A 27,043-nucleotide genomic window follows, 5' to 3' on the forward strand; every position below is an offset into this window, starting at 1 on the left:
GGGGTGGGACCCCCACCTGTCCCCCTTGCATGCCTAGCCCTGTCCGCGAGTTTTTGCTTTAGGCGATATTTGAAGTCGCCCCATCTGTGGGAAAAAATGCAAGTCATTATCCTTTTGTTTAAAATGGTGTTTGTTTTTAGGGGGGGCAAGTGTTTACTTACCGCCGTTTGACATCCCGGGCTAGACGGACATAATCACCCACCCTATTGACAGCAACGGCTACCTCTTCCCACATTCTCCCCTTCTGGCTTAGACTGTGGCAGGATGTCCACACACTTCTGTATCAAAACCTCCATCTCCTTTCTTGTGAAATGTGGCTGCCTTTTTTTATTGGCAGCTTTGGCCGGAATACTGGGCCCGGCAGCCTCTTCCATGTCATCCTCCTCCTATCCTATTCAGATTTCTCAAAATCACAACTTGCCCAATCTTATGTTTCAAATAAATCATTGATACAAAATGCATGAAAGACTTACCGCCTGACTCTTGGGCATTGTTTCCCTGGTCTGTCGCCATGTCTGAGGTCCAATCCAGAAATACCCCAGAATTTTAATGTGTTTTCGTGACGTATTTATACATGCGTCCTTATTTTGCGGCCGCATCATTGATTGTGCGTTCCTATGATCCCTCCTTAATTTGTGCGGGAAACGAAACACTATTTATGGCTTGGTGTGTCTCGAGTCGAGGTGGCGTTTTTGGATTGTTGGAGGATACCTTGGCTGGAGTTTATTGTTTGCGTATAAAGGAGTTGGCGGTTGGAGATTATTTTGTTTGGTAGATTTGCGTTTTTATTTTCCGTTCTCTTTTTTGTTTTTTATTTTTTTTACCTCGTTTCTTGATTTGGTAAGTTTTGTGAAGTCTAACTTTTGATCAATTGTTGTTTCATTGTGTTTCTTCATTTTTGTAAATTTTGGATCAATAATTTCATATATTTTAGCTTTTGATTAATTTCGGACCCAAAGACCTTTTGATTTGGACTCTTATATATTTGCTCTTGGTAAGTCCATTTTTTATCTTGTATTTGTGAACTAATTAGCGCATTTTTCACAGTTTGTATAGTGACTTGTATTTGCGAACTAATTAGCGCATTTTTACTACTTACTATTGTGACTTGTATTTGCGAACTAATTAGCGCATTTTTACTACTTACTATTGTGACTTGTATTTGCGAACTAATTAGCGCATTTTTACTACTTACTATTGTGACTTGTATTTGCGAACTAATTAGCGCATTTTTACTACTTACTATTGTGACTTGTATTTGCGAACTAATTAGCGCATTTTTAAATGCTTATTACTATTTTTTTTTTTTTGAGGTTGCCCTTTCGCTTTTTGGGCAAACATTTCAACCCATTTTGATGTACTGTGTGCAATGTCGTTTTGCTCTTTTGCCAAATGTGTGTTTCGCATATTTTAAGTTTGGTCTATCACAAAATTTAGAACCAAAAATGCACAGAGTGAATTTTTTCAAAAAATTTTTGTGATTAATTTCAGTTTGGACGTATCATAACAATACCCCGGCATGTAAGCAGCAATGGATGGTATCATCAAGCTAAGTTGTTTTGAATTTTCTTTTGGGGTGGGTCCAAAGCCTTACATTACAATCTTGCCATTTCAGGTTGATCTAGGGCGGATTGTTCTGGCCATGCTCCCGGAAGCCGACCAACCTCAATCTCGTCCCAGGCGTAGGCATCGTAGGCGTGCAAGGCCCCAGATATTTCGAACACGTGTCACCCTTTTTGGAATGCCCGATGATGAGGTTTTAAGACGCTACCGTCTTCCTCCCAAAATCATCATAGACACTCTCTCATTAATAGAAAGTGATCTGGAGCGGCAAATTGACAGTCCTACAGCAATACCACCACTTACGCAATTTATGGCGGTGTTACATTTCTGTGCCTCAGGATCGTTTCAAACAACGGTGGGAATAGTGGCAGGCATCTCACAATCCTCCTTTTCCCGGATCCTGAGGGCAGTGATGGAGGCACTTTTCAAGCACCTCCATCATTTTATTCAAATGCCTTTGGATATGGGTGCCCTTAGTGTGGCCAAGGCCAATTTTTACCAAATAGCTGGCTTCCCACACATCATAGGGGTTGTGGATGGTACTCACATACCACTTCAGCCTCCAGCACGGCTGGAGGCCATATTTCGAAACAGGAAACACTATCACTCCCTGAATGTAATGGTGGTATGTGATGCCTCCCTCCAGATCCTGTCCCTGAATGCAAAATTACCAGGAAGTGCACATGACTCCTTCGTCATCCGGCAATCAGGGATATGGCACAAATTAAACAACCTACAAGCTGGTGATGTGTGGCTTCTGGGTAAGTGTAGACCTTTAGTACATAACAATGTTAAGCTTGATACACAGTGATCCTGATGTTGTCTATTCTTTTTCACAGGAGACAGTGGATACCCTTGCATGCCCTGGCTGCTCACTCCTTACTTGGCTCCCACACCAGGTCCACAAAGTGAGTTTAATACCGCACTTACAGCCACCAGGCAAGTGGTGGAGCGCTGTATCGGCCTCTTAAAAGGCCGATTCAGATGCCTCCACCGCTCTGGTGGCGAGCTCATGTATTTGCCGGATATGGTTTCGAAAATTGTGGTCCTGTGTGGGATCTTTCACAACATCGCCATAAGGAGTGGTGTTCCAATGCAGCCAGAGGATGCCTTACCTGAGGATGGCCCCCCCGAGGTTGGTCGGAGGTCAGTATGTGGGGGGGCCATACGCGATGATGTGGTGGCCCGATATTTTAGGTAATTATTGATCAAACAACAGTGTGTATACCCAATGTGTTACGGTTTTTTAACGTTCATCTTTTTTTATATTAATTCTTGCACCATCTTCTGTTTGTTTGCATAATCTTTGGCACTCCCACGATGACTACTTCCTGCTACCCTTCAAAAACCTTTCTGTGGAAACTTCGGGAATATATTCTGACACCAATATTGCAACGCCATATTTGTGAAATCATGTGGGCATGGACCTTCGTCAACCAGTTCTTGATTTGTTGTGTGTTTGTTTAGTGTTTTTGGTATGTGGAGTTTTTATGATTATCTCTGTGTGTTTTGTTTGTGAGTGACCACTTTGTATTTTGATTTCTGTTGTGAATAAATATTTGGAGAGTGTAATTTGTTTCCTTTTTGGGCACGTTAGAAGCAAGTGTAAACAAAATCCCAAACGTTAATTTTACCTAAGGGGTAACCCAGTAATGAAGCAAGTGGAGCTAAAATGTAATATGTTTTCGGGGTACTAACCAACACAACAAGGAATCCTGTACAATCAGTTGCCTTCGTAAGATTGTCCTAAGCAGTTTGGCCACCAAATAGGAACCTGAAAAATGGTGTAAACTATCATGTTGACCACCACAAAAAAGGAAAATGACATTGGTACTGGGAGGTGTTTCTTGTGCCTGTTTGCATTCAAAATACAACACACAATCTGTAGTGAGTTTCTGGGGCAAACCTTGCTTGAAGAGTCTACTTATGTCAGTGTAAAGAATCTTGGATTTACTCCAAACGCATGAGACAGAGCTTGATTTTAAACATATTTATTAAGAAACAATTTAAAAAAAAATTAAAACAAAAAATTAATTCCGAAGGAGGACCAACAGATGGTCAAGGGCCTGCATTAGCCCGGTGACCTGCTCCCGCATACGGCCCACACAATTCTCAATCTCTTCCCGACGCCTCTGTTCCTCTGTGGGTGACAAAAGTTTGGGGATTAATAAATCGATAATGAAGCAACATTGTCAAAAAAAAAAAAAGCAAACACAAACTTACAAGCTTGTGGGCCAAAAATACATTACACGGATAAAACCCAGAAGCCCAAAATGTCGTATGCCAAAAATACAAGGGCCCTAAAAAAAGGCACACAGGTGGGATATGTGTATGGTGACATCAGCAGGAACAGGTAAAGACAACCCCCAAAAATACCCTAAGGCGAAAAAAAAAAAAAAAAAATGGGGACGACACATGATTACATACAAACAGTTTGTGGTGTCCAAAATAAACTTTAAAAACATACCGTTCTGCAAAACGAGAGAGCCAGAAGCCACTCCCTGGACCACCTCGGAGGTGGCTACATTCCCCAACCCGAGGGGCATGGTGTTTTCGCCATCCTGGGAGGGGGTATTTGGAGGAGGGACGGATGGAGGAGAGGGGGAATTGGGCTGGAGGGGAAGTAGGGCAGAAATTTCGGCCACAGGGTCTGGGGAGGAGGGGGGAATAGAGGAATTGGGGGTTGGAGAGAGGGGCCGGGACCGGCGTCTTGTGTGGCGATGCCGCCGTAGTGTTTGCTGTGCCCCTAAAAAATGACCAAAAAATTGTTGCTAGTTTCAACAGGAAACCAAAAAAAAAAAAAAATATAGGACAGACATGAAAACATGCACATGCAGATATGACTACAATGACTCAATAGGACAGATATGAAAACATGCACATGCAGATATGACTACAATGACTCAATAGGACAGACATGAAAACATGCACATGCAGATATGACTACAATGACTCAATAGGACAGACATGAAAACATGCACATGCAGATATGACTACAATGACTCAATAGGACAGACATGAAAACATGCACATGCAGATATGACTACAATGACTCAATAGGACAGACATGAAAACATGCACATGCAGATATGACTACAATGACTCAATAGGACAGACATGAAAACATGCACACGCAGTTAGGGCCCACAAGATAAACTTGAAAACCACAGTCCAGAACACTTACTTTCCGCAATCTGCATGCGAAAGCATGCCAGCAAGCGGGGCGTCCGCCGGTGCAGGTCCGACCACCTGCGCTCCAGCTGGCCAATATGTCGGCGTGAGCCGAAGGAGCGCAGGCGTCGACGTACCTCCGCATATGCGGAACGCTTGCACCTGTTGGAGATGGGTGGAGGCTGACTGGTGATCCTCCTGTCCATCACCTCCGTCAGCACCAGCAGTTCGCGCCTGGTGAATGCGGCAGATCTCATGATGGCAATGGTGTTTTTTTTACAAAATATTTTTAATAAAGCACCACAAAAAAATTTGATTGGCTAATGTATTTGGGAAATTAACAGGACAAATTCTATTGGTTAGTGTATGAGTCATGTGTTCGACAGGGCCACAAATCTCTGGAGAGTTATGATTGGCTTGATGCAGTGACATGCGTAAGCAAATTTAAATAAAGAAATGAACCACAGAAAAATTGTGGGGAGACAAACAAACAGAACAATTGTTTAATTGGGGCTAACATGTCTTTGGAACAATAAAAGGAAGGTTTCAGCCGTACGTATTCTGCGAGCAAATACAAACACGGACAAGATTAAAGTTTATTGCATTGTGTTGAAAAAAAAAAAAAATTAAGCTAATTGATACATTGATTGGCATGATACGATTGAAGGAGGTAGGCAGAAAAAACGAGCAGGTAATCGGAATCTGACAGTCCCACTTCCGGTTTGTACTTGTGCGTGCGTTCCCTTCAAGCCATTTCGGGGATGTACGCTCGCTATTTGGCACGCTCGTTAGTCAGAGGAGGGGTCGCCTGAGTTTGGGGCGGATTTTTAGCTGCGTAGGAAAAAACGAGCGAGTGCTTGAATTTAAATATTTTTTTACGTACGGCGAACGTGCGTACGCCCACTTGCGAGTGGGTCTGAATCAGGGCCTAAGGTAGTAAATGATCTGGTCACTGCCAAGGCTAAAGGCCATTACTCACTCCTAATTCTTCTAGATCTCTCTGCTGCTTTTGACACTGTTGACCACTCTCTTCTCATACAAACACTACAATCCCTGGGTTTTAAGGACACTGCTCTTTCTTGGTTCTCTTCCTACCTATCTGATCGCTCTTTCACTGTTTGTTTTTCTGATTCTGCCTCCTCTTCGCTACCTCTATCAGTTGGAGTACCTCAAGGCTCTGTGTTAGGGCCTCTGTTATTCTCAATCTATACCTCCTCTCTTGGCAAACTAATCAGCTCTTTTGGATTTCAGTACCATCTGTATGCGGATGATACTCAAATCTACCTATCTTCCCCAGATTTATCACCAACTGTACTAGTCCGTGTCACTGAATGTCTTTCTGCAATTTCATCTTGGATGTCATCTCGCCACCTGAAACTTTAATATTTCTATAACAGAATTAATTATATTTCCACCAGCCAACAACAGTTACCAACATGATCTCTCTATCACAGTTGATAAGTCGACAATCCACCCTGCCCCACAAGCTCGCTGCCTTGGTGTCATCCTTGACTCTGAACTGTCCTTTGTTCCCCACATTCAATCTGTCTCTAAATCATGTTACATACATCTAAAAAACATATCCAAAATTCGACCATATCTCACACAAGACACTGCAAAATCTCTAATCCATGCACTTATTATTTCCCGCCTTGACTATTGCAATAGTCTCCTTACTGGTCTTCCCAAAAACAGGCTATCGCCATTACAATCAATTATGAATGCAGCTGCAAGGCTTATCTTCCATGCCAAACGTTCATCGTCTGCTGCCCCGCTCTGTCAGTCCCTCCATTGGTTGCCGGTTTTCTACCGTATTCAATACAAAATACTCTTACTTACACATAAGGCTATTAACCAAACCACACCAACATAATACATCTCTTCACTCATCTCAAAATATCGCCCTACCCGACCTCTCCGCTCAGCACAAGATCTGCGTCTCTCATTCCCATGCATTACTTGCTCCCACTCAAGGTTACAGGACTTTCTTAGGGCTGCACCCACTCTATGGAATGCCTTACCACGCAAAATACGACTTTCCTCTAGTCTCCAATCCTTCAAGTGATCCCTGAAAACTCACCTCTTCAGGCAAGCTTATCAGATCCCAGAACCGCCCTCACAACCTTCATAGTTTCCATATCTAATTACATCCCCTTTTACAGTCCACACATAACCTCACACATTGTCTTTCTCTCACATCCTCATGACATTTGGCCGACATTCCTGTGTGACTGGATCATGCAGCCAACCAAGAAACTATGCATTGTGGCTGGACCAAGATGCAATATATAGCACCTATCCTTGTGTATTACTGCCTATTTCCCTATAGATTGTAAGCTTGCGAGCAGGGCCTTCCTACCTATATATCTGTCTGTTATTACCCAGTTTTGTTCTATCAATATTGACAATTGTAAAGCGCAACGGAATATGCTGCGCTATATAAGAAACTGTTAATAAATAATAAATAAATAAATTTGAGGCAAAAAGTCAGAGGTCAGACTTTTCGGCATCATTGCAGTTTTTTCCTGCAATGATACGGGGATACAGGGATAAGCGTGCCCGCTTATCCCCGTATTCAATAGGAATCGGCGAAAACGGGACCCAGCGGAAAGGTAAGTATCGAAAAGTACTGTAAATTTTTGGGAAAATCAGCCTGTCACCCCCCAAAAGATGGTCTGACATGCGGGTTCACTATGGGTACCCCCGATTTGGCCTGCTGAAGGTAATTGGGGTTTGTAAACAGCCGCGGCAGGTGCATTAATGCGGCTTTGAAGAAGTGGTGAAGAATAGCACTTAGCTTTTTTGGGGGAAAAATTAACTAGTCCCATCAAATTTGGGACTAGTTAATTACATGAAAATGGGTGCAAGCATATTTTTAAGTCCCTGAAGTGATTTTTTAAATTCTTCAAAAATCCACCTGCCGCAACCACCCACATTCTAGAAAACACCTGTCGCATACATGGGGATTAGTGTCAAAAATAGCACAGAAGTGTGTAATGGTGTAATTACTTTCTAACATTGTACATACATGTTGTCTTCTGTTTCTAGTAAGCGTTCTGTAGGGCAAGCGTTATTGGCCTTTCCATCAATAGTCTCCATGTCAATCATTCTTCCACCTACTGTGTGTTACGGATCCAAGAAAACCACTGTGAAGAATAAAGGATGGCATGGGACTAAATACATTTTTAAATAACTGGTTATCTAGAGTTGTTATCCACATCATAGGAGCACACCTTTAAAAATGATTGGAGGGCCCAACGCGTTTCATCAATACAAGACTTCTTCAAGGGAAGAAGTCTTGTATTGACGAAACGCGTTGGAGATTGCTGTTTTCCATGCCTGCTACATAAACTTTTAAAACCTCTACCACAGATAAGCTGCTCTACCTATTCAATCCTTTTATTTATTTATTTTTTATCCGTATGTGTGTATTAATTGGTTTGTTTTTAGTCTTATTGTGATAACAGGAGATATGGTAAGAACTTACCTTCGTTATCTCCATTTCTACGAAGTCTTTAGGGTCCACAGGGATACCCTGGGGTATAGGGCTTGGCTCCAGCCATGGGCACCACAGAGTTAGAAGTTTTCTCCCAGGATGCACCGGGCCCCCTCCTATACCCCGCCCCCAGGCCAAGGCACCTCAGTTTTAGTATCAAGCCATAGGCCGGGAGAGAGGAAAAAGGAAGAAGAAAGTCTGGAACACACAAGATTCACATTCTCATATAAAAAGGAGAAAGAAACTGGTGACCAGAACACCCTACGGAAGCACAGGGCGTCAGGGCGGGCACCCTGTGGGCCCTAAGGACTTCGTTGAAACGGAGATAAAAAAGGTAAGTTCTTGGGGATGTCCCAAAGCAGTATCCTTCAAGGGAGGGGACGCTCCTGTGCCGAGAGGAGAATCCGCCGCCCGAAGGAAGCATCCTGAGAAGCAAATGTGTCAAAGGCGTAATGCTTGACGATAGTATGGACAGAGGACCACGTGGCTGCCTTACATAGCCTTAGATAGCTGAAGAGCTGAGGCACCACGTCGAGCTGCCCACGAAGGTCCCACAGATCTTGTAGAATGAGCTTTCACCAAGGGTGGCACTGGAAGTCCCTCGTGAGTTGCCTCAGAGATCGCCATGCAGATCCAGCGTGCCAAAGTCTGTTTATTGGCAGGCCAACCCCTCCTATGAAATCCATATAGGACAAAGAGTTCAATTTTCTCAAACATCTGGTACGGTCCACGTAAATCCGCAGAGCCCGCCAGCTGAGAGATCAGATGAATTAAAGGCTGGGACCACAATTTTCTCGTTAATGTGGAAACTAGACACTACTTTAGGAAGGAATTTGGGATGAGTACGAAGTACCGCCCTATCCGAATTAAAAATTAGAAATGGGGGACGACACGAAAGAGCACCCAAATCCGACACCCTTCTGGCTGAAGCAATAGCCAAAAGGAACACTGTTTTTGCCGTAAGCCATTTTAGATCCACAGAAGGTTCAAATGGAGGATCTTGTAGCGCCTTCAGGACCACAGCCAGATCCCATGGAGCTACCGGATGGACATATGGAGGCTGGATGCGAAGGACACCCTGCATAAAGGTACGGATATCAGGCCGCATAGCAATCCTTCGTTGAAACAAAACCAACAGGGCAGAAACATGTACCCTCAGTGAAGCAAGGCATAGACCTAAATCCAAGCCTGCCTGAAGGAAAGCCAACACTCTCGATATTCTAAACTCGTGAGGATCGTACGCTTTAGGGCGACACCACTCAAAATAGGTATGCCACACCCTGTGATAAATTCTAGCTGAAGCTGGCTTATGGGCATGTAACATGGTATTGACCACTGCTCTAGAGAAACCCTTGGACCTCAAGAGGGAAGTCTCAAGAGCCACGCCGTCAGAGATAGCCGACTCAGGTCCAGGTAGAGACAAGGACCCTGAGACAATAAGTCCGGCCTCTGAGGCAACAGCCAAGGAGTGTCGCTTGCGGTTGTGTCTGGAGGCCATGAGGTCTATTTCGGGAAGACCCCACTTGTCCACCAGGAGTTGGAACACCTCCTGGTGAAGAGACCATTCCCCCGGGTGTACATCGTGGCGGCTGAGGAAGTCCGCCTCCCAGTTGAGCACACCCAGAATGAAGATGGCCGAAATGGCCGGAAGATTGCCTTCTGCACAAGTCAGAATGCGGGACACCTCCCTTAGAGCCGCTTGGCTTCGAGTTACTCCCTGACGATTTAGGTAAGCCACCGTGGTGGCGTTGTCTGACTGAACCTGCACGGGTTTCCCCTGCAGGAACGGTCTTGCATGCTGCAGCGCCCTGAACACTGCTCGAATTTCCAATATATTGATTGGCAGGTCCGATTCCTCCGACGTCCGCCGGCCCTGGAAGACGTGTGGGCCTGTCACAGCGCCCCAGCCCCGAAGACAGGCATCCGTTGTTAGAAGGACCCAATCCAAAATCCAAAACGGACGTCCCCTGCTGAGATGAGACTTTTGTAACTACCACGTCAAAGACAGGCGCACTTCCGGAGTGAGCCTGATCAACTGCGTCTTTATTCGATGGGGATTTCTGTCCCATCTGGACAGGATCAACATTTGTAGAGGCCTGGAATGCAACTGGGCATACTCCACCATGTCGAACGTTGACACCATGGATCCCAGTAACTTCATCGCCGAGAGAAGAGACACTCGGCGACTGCTTAGAACATTGCGTATCTTGAACTGCAACAGGGCTATCTTTTCCTCCGTCAAGAAGATCCGCTGTTGCTGAGAGTCCAACAATGCCCCGAGATGGACCATTCTCTGAGAAGGAATTAGAGAGGACTTCTTCCAATTCACTATGCAGCCGTGAGCCTTCAATACAGATATTGTCAGTTGTAGATGGCTGCAAAGGACTTGTGGCGACCCTGCCAACAACAGAAGGTCGTCCAAGTAAGGTAACAGGTGAACTCCCTGCAACCGCAGGTGTGCCGCCATGACCGCCATTACTTTTGTGAACACCCGAGGAGCCATGGAAAGTCCAAACGGTAGAGCCTGAAACTGGTAATGGAGGTCCGACACTGTAAATCTGAGGTAACGCTGATGAACCCTGGCAATGGGGATATGCAGGTAAGCATCCTGAATATCCAGGGACACCATAAAATCCCCAGGCTGCATAGCTAAAACAATAGAACGCAAAGTCTCCATTCGGAACCGAGGGAACCTTAAAAACTTGTTCAGGGACTTGAGGTTGAGTATAGGTCGGTATGATCCATTTGGTTTTTGAACCAGAAAAAGGTTGGAGTAATATCCGGTCCCTCTCAGGGATAACGGAACAGGTTCTATTACTCCCATTTGAAGCATAGAACGCACCGACCCTTGGATCGCTAGAGCCTTCGTTGGATCTGAAGGGCATGCTGTTACAAAGAACTGATGATGAGGCCTTCTGCGGAAGGAGAGGGCATATCCCTGAGATACCACCTCCTGTACCCAAGTGTCTGTGGTGGTTTTGAACCAACACTGCGCACATTGCAGAAGTCGGCCTCCCACCCTGGGATCCCCCAAGGGGAGGCCCAACCCGTCAGGCTGAGGGTTTGTCGTCCGGCTTGGCAGCTGGACGTCTGGTACTCCAAACTTGCTTCTTGGTCTTAGCGGTCATTTTGGGACCTGAAGGTCTCGGAAAGGACTGAACCCTAGGTTTTCCCGGAGGGCGATAGGGCCGAAAGGACGGATTTTTAGACCCAGACGGAGTCGGGGCTGAGGGTAGACACGCAGATTTGGCAGCCGCCAACGTGTCTACTATTTTGTCCAAGGCTGGTCCAAACAGGACCTGTCCATTGTAGGGTAAGCATTCCAAGCCTTTCTTGGATTCAGCGTCCGCCCTCCACGAACGTAACCACAAGGAGCGTCGAGCGGCCACAGCCGCCGCAGAAATCCTAGAAGTAAGCAGGCTCAAATCCAAAGCTGCTTCGTTAATGTACGTAGCGGAATCCCGAAGGTTACCCACTAACATAACCTGTTCGCTGGTACCCTCAGAAGCAAATGATGCTTCCAAAGCGTCCGCCCACCTTTCCATAGTTGGGCCACCCAGCAGCCATAGCTGGTCTAGATGCTCCTCCAGCAAGGGAATAGATAGACTTTAGGCACACCTCCACTTTACGGTCTGTAGTATCCATCAGAGAAGACATAGACGGCATAGGCAAAGTTGCGCTCTTTACTAAGCGCGTCACGTGAGAATCCACCTGAGGAGGAGACTCCCATTTAGTGAAGTAATCTTCCGCAAATGGATATGTACGTGCCAGACGCTTGTGCGGTTGAAATTTTTTTCCTGGAGATTTCCAGGCCTCCTCCATGTGATCAACTAGCTGACCAGATAGAGGGAACACTGCAGGTAAGTTGTCGTCAGTAATAACCATGGCCGCACGGACTGCCCGTATGAGGCCCGGAATGTAAATACTAGACTTAGCCTTTGCCCCTGCTTGAGGAGTGTCAGTGTCCGAAAAATCTACAATTTCGCCCTCATCAGATGAGCCATCATCTTCATCCTGAGCAGATGTATATGACAATAACGGTCTTTTAGCAGGTCTAGATTGATCCTGCTGAGCCCCGCACCCCAGAATCAGACGAACCTGGGTCAGCCTGATTCAGGACCTGTTGCGGGGGGCACTGCATTACTATCGGTCCCGGAACTCCCAGAATAGGAGGCGAGACTACCGCCTGCTGTGCGAACCCCAATTGTGGAAACGTAGGAGGGGCTACAAGCCTATTTACAAGAACAGTCAGGGCTTGTGCAAAACAAGCCCAAGGTGGTTCTTGAGAGGTGCTGGGCACAGCAGAGGTACCAGGGATGGCCAGACATGCAGCACATAACCCATCCTGAGTACCACCCCCTCCCCCACACCTGCTTTACATCTGGAGCAGGAAAATAGGAGAGGTGCTCTTCTAACAGAGTCCTCACTGGACATAGTGGTATGTGACACTCCTCTCACAGAAATAACACTTTATACTGTGAGGTAAATTCCTACCCTGACAGTACTGGCACTGAGAGGGCTGGTCAGGAGAAAGAAATAGGGATAGCTAATATGGCTGACAGGAGAAAGATCAGGCACACAGCGCTAGCATAAAGTCACATACAATGCAGAAAACCCTGCACTAAATGCACTATCACAAACACAGACTTACAGCCTGGCAGTGATAGCGCTACATACGCTGACCTTTATCTGGAGGAGAGGTATGTAAGGGGCACCCAGGCTCCGCACCCTGCACCACAGCGTCTGCACATAAGATGGCCGCCGGAGGATGAAGAGAGGCGGGCCTGGGGAGGATCACTGCCTCAGCCCGCCAAAACCTTAATGTAAGGCGCCGACAGCAGTGATGGGGGAGGAGCCCCCTGTGCGCTACAGGGAAGGCGCCCTCCCCTGGCAGGCCATTAACCCCCTGGGATGCTGGAGCGTGTTCCGCAACGCTCCAGCCCCATATCCCTGGTGGTCTAGTGGAGAGCGCAGGCATCCGCCTGGCTCCACTATACTGCCGTCCCCAGGGAGCCCCCAGCCCTGGGGACGCCGGACTGTGATTCAGTGGGTGCCTACCGCAGACGCCCGCTGCTTACCTTAAGTGGCCCCCCGTACATCCGGCCACAGTCCAAGGCCCCCGGGGGTTCCGCTAGCTGGAACCCCCAAGAGCCCGCCGAGCTCCCCGGATCGCTTCTGGTTCTCGGGGGTGTCGGAGCGGTAGCATGGACGTCCGCTGGACTGTCCTATGCTACCGCTCTTGAAGATCTTCAGGGGCTGTAACACAGCCCCCCTCTGCGATGACCCAGCTTCCCGGCCGGGCACCTACTGAAAACAGGTGCCTTGGCCTGGGGGCGGGGTATAGGAGGGGGCCCGGTGCATCCTGGGAGAAAACTTTTAACTCTGTGGTGCCCATGGCTGGAGCCAAGCCCTATACACCAAGGTATCCCTGTGGATCCCTAAGGACCCTGAGGTAGAAAATAAATTTCTTGTTTTTATTTTATCACTTATTGCACTTGTTATCTTCTATTAAGTTTTATATGGGCTTTTAATATAATGAAAAATAATTCATTATAAATAGATATATGAGTCAGCCTGTTTTGCACTAATAATTACACATTATTGCACAATCTTGCATTTATTTGCACAATTAGCATTTGCACTTTATCATTCATACTTATGGTTTTTGATTATATATATATTAGCATTTGCACTTTATTATTCAGCTAACACATCATAATTTTACACATGGTTTTAATATATATATTTATTAATAACTAAATTAGTCGCTCTACAGTCATTCTCTATGTACAATATATATATAGTTTAGTTAGGGTATATTTATTGGAAACTGTAATGTTATTCATATTACTATATTGTGAGGGGAGAAAAGCAGAAGCCATAGCAGAGGCCCATTCATACAAATACAAAGGGAGCAGTGGGCTCGCGCAGTGAGCGGGAAGGACAGTGGCTCGAGTCACCTCGGAAGGTGCTGGAAGGGGCACGAGCCACCCATAAGGAAGGGCTCGTGCCGCTCTAGAGGGGGTATATAAGGGGGATAATGCTCAGTGTAGGCAGACTGCTGTTGCCCCCTTGCGAGCGCACATCTCTGCTTACCAGGTGCCGTAGTAGCCAGGGCGCTTGGAAGTAGCTGATTGCTGCTGCCAGTGAGGCGCTGTAGCTGGGTACCAGAAGAAGGACAGAGCTGGGAGTTGTCCTGTGGGCGTCTGGTACCCTCCACTTGCTGTGACAGGTCGGCCGGAGTAGTACGGCTGGTGTCAGAGCTGCTAGTCATCGCGGCTCTCTCTGGAGCGTGGCTGTCAGGTGCAGTGTCAGAGGCCAGTGAACAGAAGCGAAGGGAGTGAGAGCAGAGCCGTAGTAGAGCTTCCGCCCAGTGTTGCCAACTTTAAAATGACAAACAAGCAACCAATGAATAAAAATCAAGCCCAAACCAATCCAAAAAAGCCCCAAAAGAAGTCCAACTTAATATTGGGATACGTGGGTGGGGGTAATTGAATTAAAACCACAAACTTTATTGTTTTTTATTTCTATTAAAATACATAACAATGTATAATCTGCTAAAAAGTCCAAACGAATGTAACAAAAACAAAAGTACTTTGACACTGCAAATAGGTTACCTATATAATAAAGACAATTCAATATATTAAAGGGCACACTGTGCGGTAAAGTGCAGGGAAAACTATGTGCAGTAACATGCAGAGAACTGTGTGGTAAAGTGCTAGGAACACTACTGTATGTGCAGTAAAGTGTATGGAACTGTGTGCGGTTGGTGGCAATCTCAATATCTTCAGAATACAGTAGACAAAAGGGTAATTTAAAAGAACTACTCACAACAAAGTACCTGTACCATATAATCAGTATATTTGCCAGGTCTATGTGATTATACTTGCAGGTAGGACCACTGTTATTGTCATCTGTAGCTGATCAGTGTAATCTCAGTCATGCTTCTACTGCTGCTGCTGGATGGATGGATTTCTATTTACTGCTCTCTCCAAGTCTGGTGTTAGACACTATAAACACACCTCTGTGACTTTGGGAACCAATCACAAGTCACAACTCCTACCTGAACTCCACTGCAGTCTGCACAGTGTCTCTGCTCTAATGTTCTCACACTCCAGCAGCAGCAGGATATAACATAATTACATAATGACTCAATGCTGCTGATGATTCATCCACAACAAGCGACCTCAAAGTAAGCCCAAAATAAAGCAACCTAAAAAAACAAGCCCAAAAACAAGCGACAAGCTACTTGGGGAAAAAAGCAAGCAACTTAAGGAAAAAACAAGCCCAATTCCGCTTTTTATAAGCGGACTTGGCAACTATGCTTCCGGCTCATGGGGACATGATTAGCAGGCTCTGGTGACGGAGACTAGTAACAGGAGCCGCACCTCCACCAATAGGAGCATCTCAAAGGTAGGACGATCTGCACTGTATTAGGCAGCAGCAGCGCTGTGCCTGGAAGGGAGTAATCACTGCTCCTACACACCATAAAAAGTCCCATACAACATATACCAGCCTGCTACAATTTATAGACATCACAGCTTAGGGGGGAAATAGGAAAGAGTGCTACAATAAACTCTTAAAAGTAGACTGGGACGCAGAGCTGAGGAGAAAAAGAAGGGAGTTACAGAATCCTGTATTAGCAGAGCCTCTCACTGCAAGAACTAAGTGATAATTATCAGGAGCTGGCTTGAGCGACTGCATAGATGTTAAATATTCTAGCGACAGGCTCTGTTTATCATCAGCTGGGACAAGCTTAGCTTGAGCTGTACAACTTAACACTGAAGTCACTACAGAGACTGAAACAGTGGGCCTGATTCAGACCCATTCGCGAGCGCTGGCAAGCGGGTCGATGTTGGCCCAATGCGCATGCGCGAGACCCGGATAGCGACAGGTCTCGTACCAAAGGGGGCCTGCTGTCGATGTTGAGTGACAGCATGCCCCCTTTGGTGGGCGTGCCGGGGGCGTGGCTGCAGAGAAAGAAGGAGGGGTTCCCATGGGAACACCTACCGTCTTGGGCCGGCCCCACTGACATCACAAGTGATGTCAGTGGGAGTGCTTTCGGCTCTGTTTGAGCCGAAAACACTCTAGGGCTACCACAAGGGTCTCGTCGAAACCCCGATGGTCGCGACGGTCTTGACCATCGCGACCATCTTCCTGGCCGCTTGCTATAGCTGTGGGTGGTCACCGCTCTGAAAAACAAGAAGGACGGCCCTGATTCAGAGCGAGCGCTCTGTCAGAGCGTCCGGCTCTGAATCAGGGACAGTATTCAATGTTCTTTTAGGGAGAAGCACAAGGTTAACACAGAGTTAATTTGCAACAACAGAAGAACGTGGAGAGTCATTCATAGATACCTGAAGCCCAACATTAGTTACTGTTTACATTGCTGAGAGGAAGACACTGTCATTTACCCTCTCAAAATAAAAGGGATATTTAAGTAAATTGGATGAACTGATAAATACATGACCAATTTATACAAACAAGCTTTGCAGGATATTTTTTTTTATCTCCGAGGGATTTTTCTACTTCAGGGTCCATAGGGTATCCACAGGATACCTTGGGGTATAGGTGTGACGTCAGTCGCAGGGCACCAAAGAGTTAAGCTTTCAGCCTCCCAGGATGCACTAGGTCCCCCTCCTATACCCCGCCCCCGGGCCAAGGCACCTCAGTTTAGTTTGGTGCCCGGCCGGAGTCGGGTGCACCTGTTGGAGTGGGGGCTAGAAGAGCCCCTGAAGCTTTTTCTTCATGCAGCTGTGGCTGCACATCTGGATGAACAGCATGGACAGTCAGTCCTGACGTCCATGCTGTCTTCCCTACACCCCGCCGGTACCAGAACGCCGGTACTGATCCGGGGATGCTGGTGGGCGTCTGGGGTCACAGCTAGCGGTGACCCCAGATGCTCCGGACCATGGCCGGATTCAAGGGGGACAGAGGTAAGCAGCGAGGTCCCGCGGTGGGTCCCCGCTGATCACATGGTCCTAAGTCCCCAGGCAGGGGGCTCCCTGGGGACTGGCTGCAGCGTGGAGCCAGGCGACCAACCTGCGCTTCCACTACCCCCTGGGACAGCGGACCGCAGCAGAGCGGTAGCGCTGCGGCGTCCCAGGGGTTAAATGCATGCCAGGGGAGCGCGCCTTCCCTGTCTCACAGCCGGCGCCTCCCCCGCTGCACACAGCCCTCTCTGCACTGTGCTGACTGGTCCTGTGTCAGCGCTCCTCCCCCAGGCCAGCTTCTCTCTGCTCCTCGGCGGCCATCTTCTCTGCAACGCATGGTGAACGCTGCTGGAAGTCTGGAAGGAAGCATCGTGGTCTGGGTCCCCCCGCATACCTCTCCTCCGCTGTGGCTCAGGTCTGTGTATGCAGCGCTGTGTCCTACCAGGCCCTGTGTCTGTGTAGTTGAGTGATCAGCGCTGTTAGTGCAGGAATTGTTATTTCTCTGCATTGTATGTGACTGTGCTAGCGCTGCCTGTAACTTTTCTTCTCTAAACTGTCAGCTTTATTACTGTCCCTGTTCTTTCTGCTAAAGCCCTTGCGGTGCGGTGCTGCAGGGTGGTCTCTCGCCTATTTAATACTTAATTGGTGAGAGAGGTCACATACGTGGTGCCATCATGTCTGAAAGTGATTTTCCCCTCCGGCTACAGTGTACCACGTGCAAAGTACCGTTAGCGGAGGGGGAGGGTAGCGCGGAGGGCCTTTGCCGGCAGTGTTTGTCCATGGCGCGGCCTATTACGGTTACAGCACCGGTACAGGAGCCGCCCTGGGCTTGTTTCGCTCAGGCGTTAACAGCTTTAGTGGGCCAGTTAGCTCCGCAGCCCGCGTTTACTCCGATGGGTTTGTCCCAGCAGTCTGTGGTGTCGTCACCCATGCAGGGGTTCCCACGACAATTTGTGGTACCCCACAGTCTCCCTATTTCCCCGCTCCCGGGTTCTCAGGAGCCAGCGTGGGTTAACTCCCTGACGAGTTCTGTACAGCACTTGTCGGATGTGTTGCAAGGGGAGTCTGTGATGCGGCCTCATAAAAGGCCGGTGGCGTCTCTGTCCGCTCCTTATGAGGATGACGAAGGGACGTCTGATGATGGGGAGATTCTGGATCCTTACGATCAGGAACCTTTCCATACTAAGGACGCTGATGCTAAGTCCAAAGTATATATTCCTGGACTTATTCGGGCGGTCCGCACAGCCTTGGTGATTGAGGACGAAGTTCCCCCAGCGGCTAAATCTAAGTATGCCTTTTTCAAAGATGTGAAGGGCGATGCCACAGTCTTTCCTCTTTCGGGTCAGTTGGTGGACCATTTAGAGGAGGCGTGGAAACAACCTGGCAAAAGATACCAGCCGCAGAGACGCCTGGCGGTGGCTTATCCGTTCGCGGATAATTATTTTGCTAAGTGTGAATCCCCTCCACAGGTGGATTCTCACGTGACCCGTCTTGTCCGTAGTGCCACATTGCCGATGCCATCCATGTCCTCCCTTAAGGATGCTACGGACCGCAAGGTAGAAATCTGCCTGAAGTCCGCTTATTCCCTTGCAGGGGGGGCAGCACGGCCGGCTATGGCCATTTGCTGGGTTGCCAGAGCGATGGAGCGCTGGGCGGATTCATTAGAGGCTTCTTTTGAATCCGACTGTCCGGCCGAACAGGCGGAGTTGATTGGCAATCTCCGTGATTCGGCCACCTACATCAACGAGGCGGCTCTAGACATTAGTACTCTGGTGTCTAGAATTTCTTCAGCAGCGGTAGCTGCTCGTCGCACCTTGTGGCTGCGATCCTGGAAGGCGGACGCAGATCCAAGAAAGGTCTGGAAGCGTTGCCGTTTACCGGAGAAGTTCTCTTCGGTCCGGATCTGGATAAGATTGTGGCCACGCTGGCGGCAGCCAAATCTGCTTGTCTCCCGTCGGCCGCTGCTCCTTCTGGTTCTGGACCATCGTCCTTTCGGTCATCTAGGGCCCAGGGCAGGCCCAAACCACAGTCGTTTCCTCGACAGGCTGGCCCTAAGAAATCGGTCAAGCCCCGGAAACAGGCATGGAGTACCAGACATCCGGCCCCCAAGCCAGATGACAAGCCTGCGGCCTGACGGTCCGGGTCTCCCCTTGGGGGATCCCAGGGTGGGAGGCCGCCTGCTGCAGTTCTCCCGGTGTTGGTCGTTCACTACGACAGACACTTGGGTTCTGGAGGTGGTCTCTCACGGGTACGCCCTCTCCTTCCGGCACAGACCCCCGGCTCGATTCTTCACCACGGGTCTACCATCAGACCGGAACAAGGCTACGGAGCTGCGGAAGGTATTGCACACTATGCTCCAGGCTGGAGTTATAGTGCCTGTTCCATTCTCCCAGAGGGGCCAGGGTTTCTATTCAAATCTATTTTTGGTACAGAAACCCAATGGGTCATATCGTCCGATTCTCAACCTCAAAGCACTCAACAAGTCTTTGCGGGTCCCGAAGTTTCGGATGGAGACCCTACGGTCCATCATTCTGGCGCTGGAACCTGGGGACTACATGGTGTCATTGGACATACAGGACGCTATGGCGGTCATGGCGGCTTCTCTGCGGCTGCAAGGAGTCCGCATGTTGCCGTACTTGGACGACCTGTTATTGGTGGCAGGATCTCCAGAGCTCCTGTTACACCACTTGGACCTGACCATTGCACTGCTGCAACGGCACGGCTGGCTAATCAACTGGCAGAAGTCCACTCTAATCCCGTCTCGGAGGATTCTGCATCTTGGAGCCTTATTGGACTCGGGACAGCAAAGGATCTTCTTGACGGAGGACAAGATCTCTGCTTTACAGTCAAGGGTGCGCAGTTGTCTGCACAGCCGCCGGGTGTCCTTACACTCGGCGATGAGGTTACTGGGCTCCATGGTGTCGGTGTTCGACATGGTGGAATACGCCCAGTTTCACTCCAGACCTCTGCAGCACCTGATCCTGTCCAAGTGGAACGGGCTGCCTCAGTCTCTGAAGTTCCAGACGATTGTGCTCACCCCGGAGGTTCGCCTGTCCCTTGCGTGGTGGTTAAAGACGACCCACCTCAACAAGGGACGTCCGTTCTGGGTTCCAAATTGGGTCCTGTTGACAACGGACGCCAGTCTTCGGGGCTGGGGAGCAGTTTCGGGTCCACACTTGTTCCAGGGCAGGTGGACACCGACAGAAGCGGAGCTTCCAATAAATATCTTGGAACTCCGTGCGGTCTTCAATGCTCTCCTGCAGGCACAGCGGTTTCTCCAGGGTCACCCGGTGCAGGTCCAGTCGGACAATGCTACCACCGTGGCCTACATAAACAGGCAAGGAGGAACTCGCAGTCGGGCGGCTCTCGTAGAGGTCTCTCGGATCCTGGTTTGGGCGGAGCGCAATCTTCCGGCCATATCAGCGGTCTTCATCCCGGGAGTGCTAAATTGGGAGGCGGACTTTCTAAGTCGCCAGGACGTTCATCCAGGGGAATGGTCCCTGCACCCGGACGTTTTTCAACTACTGGTGGACAGGTGGGGTCTTCCAGAAATCGACCTCATGGCGTCCCGGCACAACAACAAGTTGCCGGTGTACGGGTCTCGCACAAGAGACGAAGGGGAGTCTCTGGTGGATGCTCTGTCCGTCCGGTGGACGTTCAGGTTCGCATACCTGTTCCCTCCGGTCTCCCTTCTTCCACGGGTAATCCGGAAATTCAAACAGGAAGGAGGGACGCTCCTGTTGATAGCTCCCGCGTGGCCCAGACGGCACTGGTTCTCAGACCTTCAGGGTCTGTCCGTGGACAGTCCTCTGCGGTTGCCGCTACGACCGGACCTTCTGTCTCAGGGTCCTTGTCTTCACCCGGACCTGACTCTGCTGTCTTTGGCGGCGTGGCTGTTGAGACGGCCATGCTGAGGTCCTGGGGGTTTTCCAGCTCTGTGGTGCGTACCATGTTACGAGCTCGGAAACCGTCTTCCGCGAGGATATACCATCGCGTGTGGCATACGTTCTTCCAGTGGTGTCGACCGAGAGGTTATGCACCGCGGGAGTTTCGTCTGTCTCGGATTCTCGCCTTCCTGCAAGCGGGACTAGATCATGGGCTTCGCCTTGCTTCTTTGAAGGTACAGGTTTCGGCCCTATCTGTCTGGTTTCACTGTAGGATTGCTACAATCCCGGATGTGCGCACCTTTATGCAAGGTGTTCTCCGTATTCAGCCGCCCTTTGTTCCACCTGTGGCGCCTTGGGATTTGGCTGTGGTCCTGAGGGCTCTCCAAGGACCGCCGTTTGAACCACTGGGCTCAGTGGATATTAAATGGCTAACAGCTAAGACTGTTTTCCTTCTGGCCGTTGCTTCAGCCAGACGTGTTTCTGAGTTAGGGGCTCTTTCTTGTAGACCCCCTTTCTTGGTTTTTCATGGGAACAGGGCAGTGCTCCGCACTCGGCCCGAGTTTCTTCCCAAAGTTGTTTCCCAGTTTCATGTTAACGAGGAAATAGTTGTTCCGGCCTTTAACTCACCGGGTCTTTCCGTGGGTGAGGCCTCTTTGGATGTTGTGCGGGCCTTAAGGACTTATGTTGACCGCACTTCTTTGTTTAGGAAGTCGGACGCTTTGTTGTCCTCTATGGCTTCTGTAAAAAGGGTTGGCCTGCTTCAAAGCAAACTTTGGCAGCCTGGATCCGTATGGCTATTTCTGAAGCTTATCTTCATGAAGGCCTACCGGTCCCTCCTTCTCTGAAGGCTCATTCCACTAGGTCTGTGGGTCCTTCGTGGGCAGCTCGACGTGGTGCCTCGGCAGTTCAGATCTGCAAGGCTGCTACGTGGTCTTCTGTCCATACCTTCGTGAGGTATTACAGGTTTGACACCTTCGCCTCTCAGGATGCTTCCTTCGGGCGGCGGATTCTCCTTTCTGCACAGGAGCGTCCCCACCCTTAAAGGATACTGCTTTGGGACATCCCCAAGGTATCCTGTGGATACCCTATGGACCCTGAAGTAGAAAATATGAGATATGGTAAGAACTTACCCTTGTTATCTCTATTTCTACGAAGTCCATAGGGTTCCACAGGACTCCCGCCCTGTCGCACCTGTGCTGCAGATGGGCTTTGCTCTGGTCACCGGTTTTCCGTCTCCCTCTGGTGAGAATGTGATTCTTGTATGTGTCCAGATCTTTGTTCTCTCTCTTCCTTCTCCTCCTCCGGCCTATGGCTTGGTAACTAACTGAGGTGCCTTGGCCCGGGGGCGGGGTATAGGAGGGGGACCTAGTGCATCCTGGGAGGCTGAGAGCTTAACTCTTTGGTGCCCTGCGACTGACGTCACACCTATACCCCAAGGTATCCTGTGGAACCCTATGGACTTCGTAGAAATAGAGATAACAAGGGTAAGTTCTTACCATATCTCATATTATTGCATATAAACCTGGATTGTTCCTAAATGTAAAGCTAAAGTTTATGATATTCAACAGAACTTTGGATGATATGTATAACTTAATGTAAATACTTGTTATTGCTGGTGAACAATTAATTGTATTTGTTGCTCTAGCAACCTTATCTTTGAAAAATAAGTTTGAAACTGTCTAACTTGTGTATATACTTACCTGAAAAGGGTGATGTCGGATGGTTGACGCAAAGTGTCCTGGAAAGAAGAAAGCAGGTGGTAATTACTAGCTGTGTTAAATTGTTGTTATATCCTACATCTATATACAAAGTATATTACACTGTACACTTAGGGTAAGGTTTCCCAAGAAACCATTTTAGATTTCCAAACAGCTTGGGTGGAGGCACTATTAGTAACACATAAGGTGGGTTACATTTATATCTAGGTCTTGCATTCTGTTACACATTGGATCAGTGATTCCCAACGTGAGCGGTACTGTCCACAGGCAATGCTGGATTGCTCAAGGTGGGCACCATGAGGCAAGTGACAGCTGGGGGGAGCTGGAGGGATAATCAGACTGAAATAATCCCATCCTTCTGCCAGGCAAGTGGGTCTGGCCCTTTGCTTGGTACAATTGCAGACAGGGGCCAAAATGATCTAGAGCTCTCTTTGCTGTCTAGAGCCAAGCCCAGACAGCAGGAGAAGTTAGTTTAAGATTGTGGGCATGGGAAGAGAGACCTTGAGCCAGAGAGAGGAGAGTAAGATGAGAGAGTGAGTAGGATGTGGGGGGAGAGCTGTGAAGAATAAGGAGGAGGCTCAGTGCTAGAGGGTGGGACAGAGAAGCAAATTAAGGCAAGGGAAATATGAGAAGAAGTGAGACTGATAAAAGGGCAGTGACATTGAGAAGATAAGTGCTATTGATATGCAGAGAGCACAGTAGTGCCAAGTGATAGAGGACTCTTCCCCTGCACTGAGGGCCTGATTCAGACCCGCTCGCGAGCGCTGAGCGCTCACAAGCGGCTCGGTGGTGGCCCAGTGCACATGCGAACGATGGAGCCGGCTCCGTCGTGCGCATGCGCGAGACCCGGATAGCGACGGGCAAACCGTCGCTCCGGGTCTCGTACCAAAGGGGGCGTGCTGTTGATGTTGAGTGACAGCACGCCCCCTTTGGTGGGTGGGCCGGGGGAGTGGCTGCCCAAACGGAGGCGTTCCCATGTGAACGCCTCCGTTTGGGGGCGGCCCCACTGACATCACGAGTGATGTCAGTGGGAGAGATTTCGGCTCTGTTTGAGCCGAAATCTCTCTGGGTCTTGCGGCAACGAGACCCTACCACAAGGGTCTCGTCGGACCATCTTCCTGGCCACTCGCTATAGCTGTGGGTGGTCCCCCATAGCTATGCGAGCGGCCAGGAGGCCGTTCTAAAAAACCAGAAGGCCGGCCCTGATTCAGAGCGAGCGCTCTGTCAGAGCGTCCGGCTCTGAATCAGGGCCTGAATGTGGGAAAGTTTTTAAGCTGCCAGCAGTGTGGTAAATTTGTATGGAAAATACAATAAATGACATGGTAATTTTGATTAGCATTGTTTGTAAGTACAAAATATTTAGTGTGTGGCCCTCGACAGTTTCATTAAACTTGTTATGTGGCCCTTTCATAGATACTGTATTTGAATAACTTTTTTTGTGTGTAATGGCCTCACTGGGTGGGGAATAACTTGTGGAAACAATAGGGGGCAGCCCCAAAATATTTGGGAATCACTGTAATACTATAGATCATGTAACAATTTAAAAATGAGTGAATGTATACAAGTGAGTTCAACCTATTGCTTCAATTATACAGACAGACATACAGTATAGATTAGAGCAAAAGACATGGTTCTGCCACTTGCCAAAGTACATCAAAAACTAATTTTTATATATTGTATCATTTAATTTAAATGTTTGTATAGACTTACACTATAAGCTACTTTCAAAAGTGCACTAGACATGGGGCCTGATTCAGCTTGGATCGCACGGCTGCGTTCGCACGCAACCGCTAGCTGTGAAAATATGCAAATGGATGCAATCGTACGGCAACCACAGAACTATACCAAGACGCCCAACACTGCATAATACCGCCCACTTCCCATAACATGCATCCGCAAGTCAGTGAAAACATCGGTAACATCGGAGCCATCCGCACAGTTGTGGTTGACCTGACCCTACCTCTCAAACTGCTAAACCTTGGTGTAAGCTATACATGTGCCTGGTTTATTCAAACCATTTAAGATAGACTGATTCCAGTGAACCACATAACCTGTAGAGTTTATGGGGGAGATGTATCAAGCCTTAAAAATAGATAAAGTGGAGAGAGATAAAGGACCTCATTCAGAGGCGGTCGCACGGAGCGATTGGACGTAGCGAGCGATGTCTTTTTCAACTGCGCATGCGTGTACATGGCAGTGCGCGTGCGCAAGCCTGTCTTTCCGACCACAATCCTCTTGCTCGTTAGTCACTACGAGGTCATAGCTGTGATTGACTTTTCGTGCCATTTGTGGGTGGTTACAGGGGAAGGTGCTTGTGAACGGGGGTGTGGTGGTGCGCACGCAGGCGTGGTTTACCTTAAAAAGGGCGTTTTAAGGGCGTCCATATATTACTGAGCGAGTCATCACACACGTCATCTCGTTGCAATAACGATGCTACTGCTCGTAGTGCTAAAGGTAGCCCAGGGTCTACCTTAAGCATTGCGAGTGCAGGCGATGGTTTCTGCCTCAATCGATGTCTGTAGGCAATTAACACTGTAACAGGTGTTAATCGTGCTTACGTAGGTTGCCGCCTGCGACCGACTCTGAATTAGGCCGTAGAGATAGGAGGTGTGCTTTCATTGTTGTGGGTGTTTCCTTGCTTACGATGTGCGTTGCGATTGAGCGCTCGTTTTGCATATTTTCGATCACTTTGGGTGCGACCGATCGCTCCCGAGCGAAAGCCTCTGAATGAGGGCCAAAGTACCAACCATTCAACTTCTAAATGTCATTTTTTAAGCACAACCTGTAAAACGACAGAAGCTCATTGGTTGGTACTCACCACTTTATCTCTCTCAAAGGCTTGATACATTCACCCCTATATATGTTAAAAATAAAAGTGATACACTGACAAAGACCGATGACAGCATTTGGAAGTGCCATCCAGATATATTAGATATTATTCAGTGAATGCGGCAGAGGAAATGTAATGAACAGCAATTTGCTAAAAAAAAATATTTTTTTCATTTTTTTATCCTCAGGATTTGTAGTGATTTGGTTTAAAGGCAAAACCAGCCTTTCAGCCACCCAGTTCTGCCCCTTCGGCTGCAATTGGAGATTTAATTGAGTTGCATTCAAATCTGTATCATCTGTACTAGGGTTCACTTATCTCCGCAGCATGTGCAGTTAGCTTATCTCCGCAGCATGTGTAGTTAGCTTATCTCCGCAGCATGTGCAGTTAGCTTATCTCCGCAGCATGTGTAGTTAGCTTATCTCCGCAGCATGTGCAGTTAGCTTATCTCCGCAGCATGTGTAGTTAGCTTATCTCCGCAGCATGTGCAGTTAGCTTATCTCCGCATCATGTGTAGTTAGCTTATCTCCACAGCATGTGCAGTTAGCTTATCTCCGCAGTATGTGCAGTTAGCTTATCTCCGCAGCATGTGCAGTTAGCTTATCTCTGCAGCATGTGTAGTTAGCTTATCTCCGCAGCATGTGTAGTTAGCTTATCTCCGCAGCATGTGCAGTTAGCTTATCTCCGCAGTATGTGCAGTTAGCTTATCTCTGCAGCATGTGTAGTTAGCTTATCTCCGCAGCATGTGCAGTTAGCTTATCTCCGCAGTATGTGCAGTTAGCTTATCTCCGCAGCATGTGCAGTTAGCTTATCTCCGCAGCATGTGCAGTTAGCTTATCTCCGCAGTATGTGCAGTTAGCTTATCTCCGCAGTATGTGCAGTTAGCTTATCTCCGCAGCATGTGCAGTTAGCTTATCTCCGCAGCATGTGTAGTTAGCTTATCTCCGCAGCATGTGTAGTTAGCTTATCTCCGCAGCATGTGCAGTTAGCTTATCTCCGCAGCATGTGCAGTTAGCTTATCTCCGCAGCATGTGCAGTTAGCTTATCTCCGCAGCATGTGCAGTTAGCTTATCTCCGCAGCATGTGCAGTTAGCTTATCTCCGCAGCATGTGCAGTTAGCTTATCTCCGCAGCATGTGCAGTTAGCTTATCTCCGCAGCATGTGCAGTTAGCTTATCTCCGCAGCATGTGCAGTTAGCTTATCTCTGCAGCATGTGCAGTTAGCTTATCTCCGCAGCATGTGCAGTTCAAAAGCAAGCAGGATATTTCTGCAAAATGGACTTGTATTCTATTTTGATTGAGCTCATAGTATCAGTATAGATTCAAAAGGACCAGTACTGTCTAATAAATATGATTCTTTGTTTTTCTAATGAACTGCTGTAAGTTTTAAACTGGATCTGGTATTTGAATTCATATTTGAATTTTGCTAAATAGTTTAATACTATTCCACAT

At 48.2% G+C, this 27,043-nt stretch overlaps 1 protein-coding gene across 3 annotated transcripts in view; it reads right to left on the reverse strand.

Annotated features, from left to right (window-relative positions):
- The window catches only part of LOC148476981 (ATP-binding cassette sub-family B member 5-like), an 85,654-nt gene extending 70,122 nt beyond the window's left edge, over positions 1-15,532 (reverse strand). For 2 of the 3 annotated variants that reach the window (XM_088457368.1, XM_088457366.1), the window contains exons 1-3: positions 15,294-15,338; positions 14,327-14,613; positions 7,763-7,880 (exon numbers count right to left, since the gene is read on the reverse strand). In XM_088457368.1, the coding sequence (XP_088313494.1) occupies positions 7,763-7,842 (80 nt within the window). In that variant the 5' untranslated portion in view covers positions 7,843-7,880; positions 14,327-14,613; positions 15,294-15,338. Of the gene's footprint in view, positions 1-7,762; positions 7,881-14,326; positions 14,614-15,061 lie in introns of all 3 variants that reach the window. The other variant, XM_088457367.1, reaches the window with a different exon arrangement.
- Between the last annotated feature and the right edge of the window lie 11,511 nt (positions 15,533-27,043).

Source organism: Taudactylus pleione, unplaced genomic scaffold (genome assembly GCF_031769625.1).
Source record: "Taudactylus pleione unplaced genomic scaffold, aTauple2 ptg000758l, whole genome shotgun sequence".
Lineage (NCBI taxonomy): Eukaryota > Metazoa > Chordata > Amphibia > Anura > Myobatrachidae > Taudactylus > Taudactylus pleione.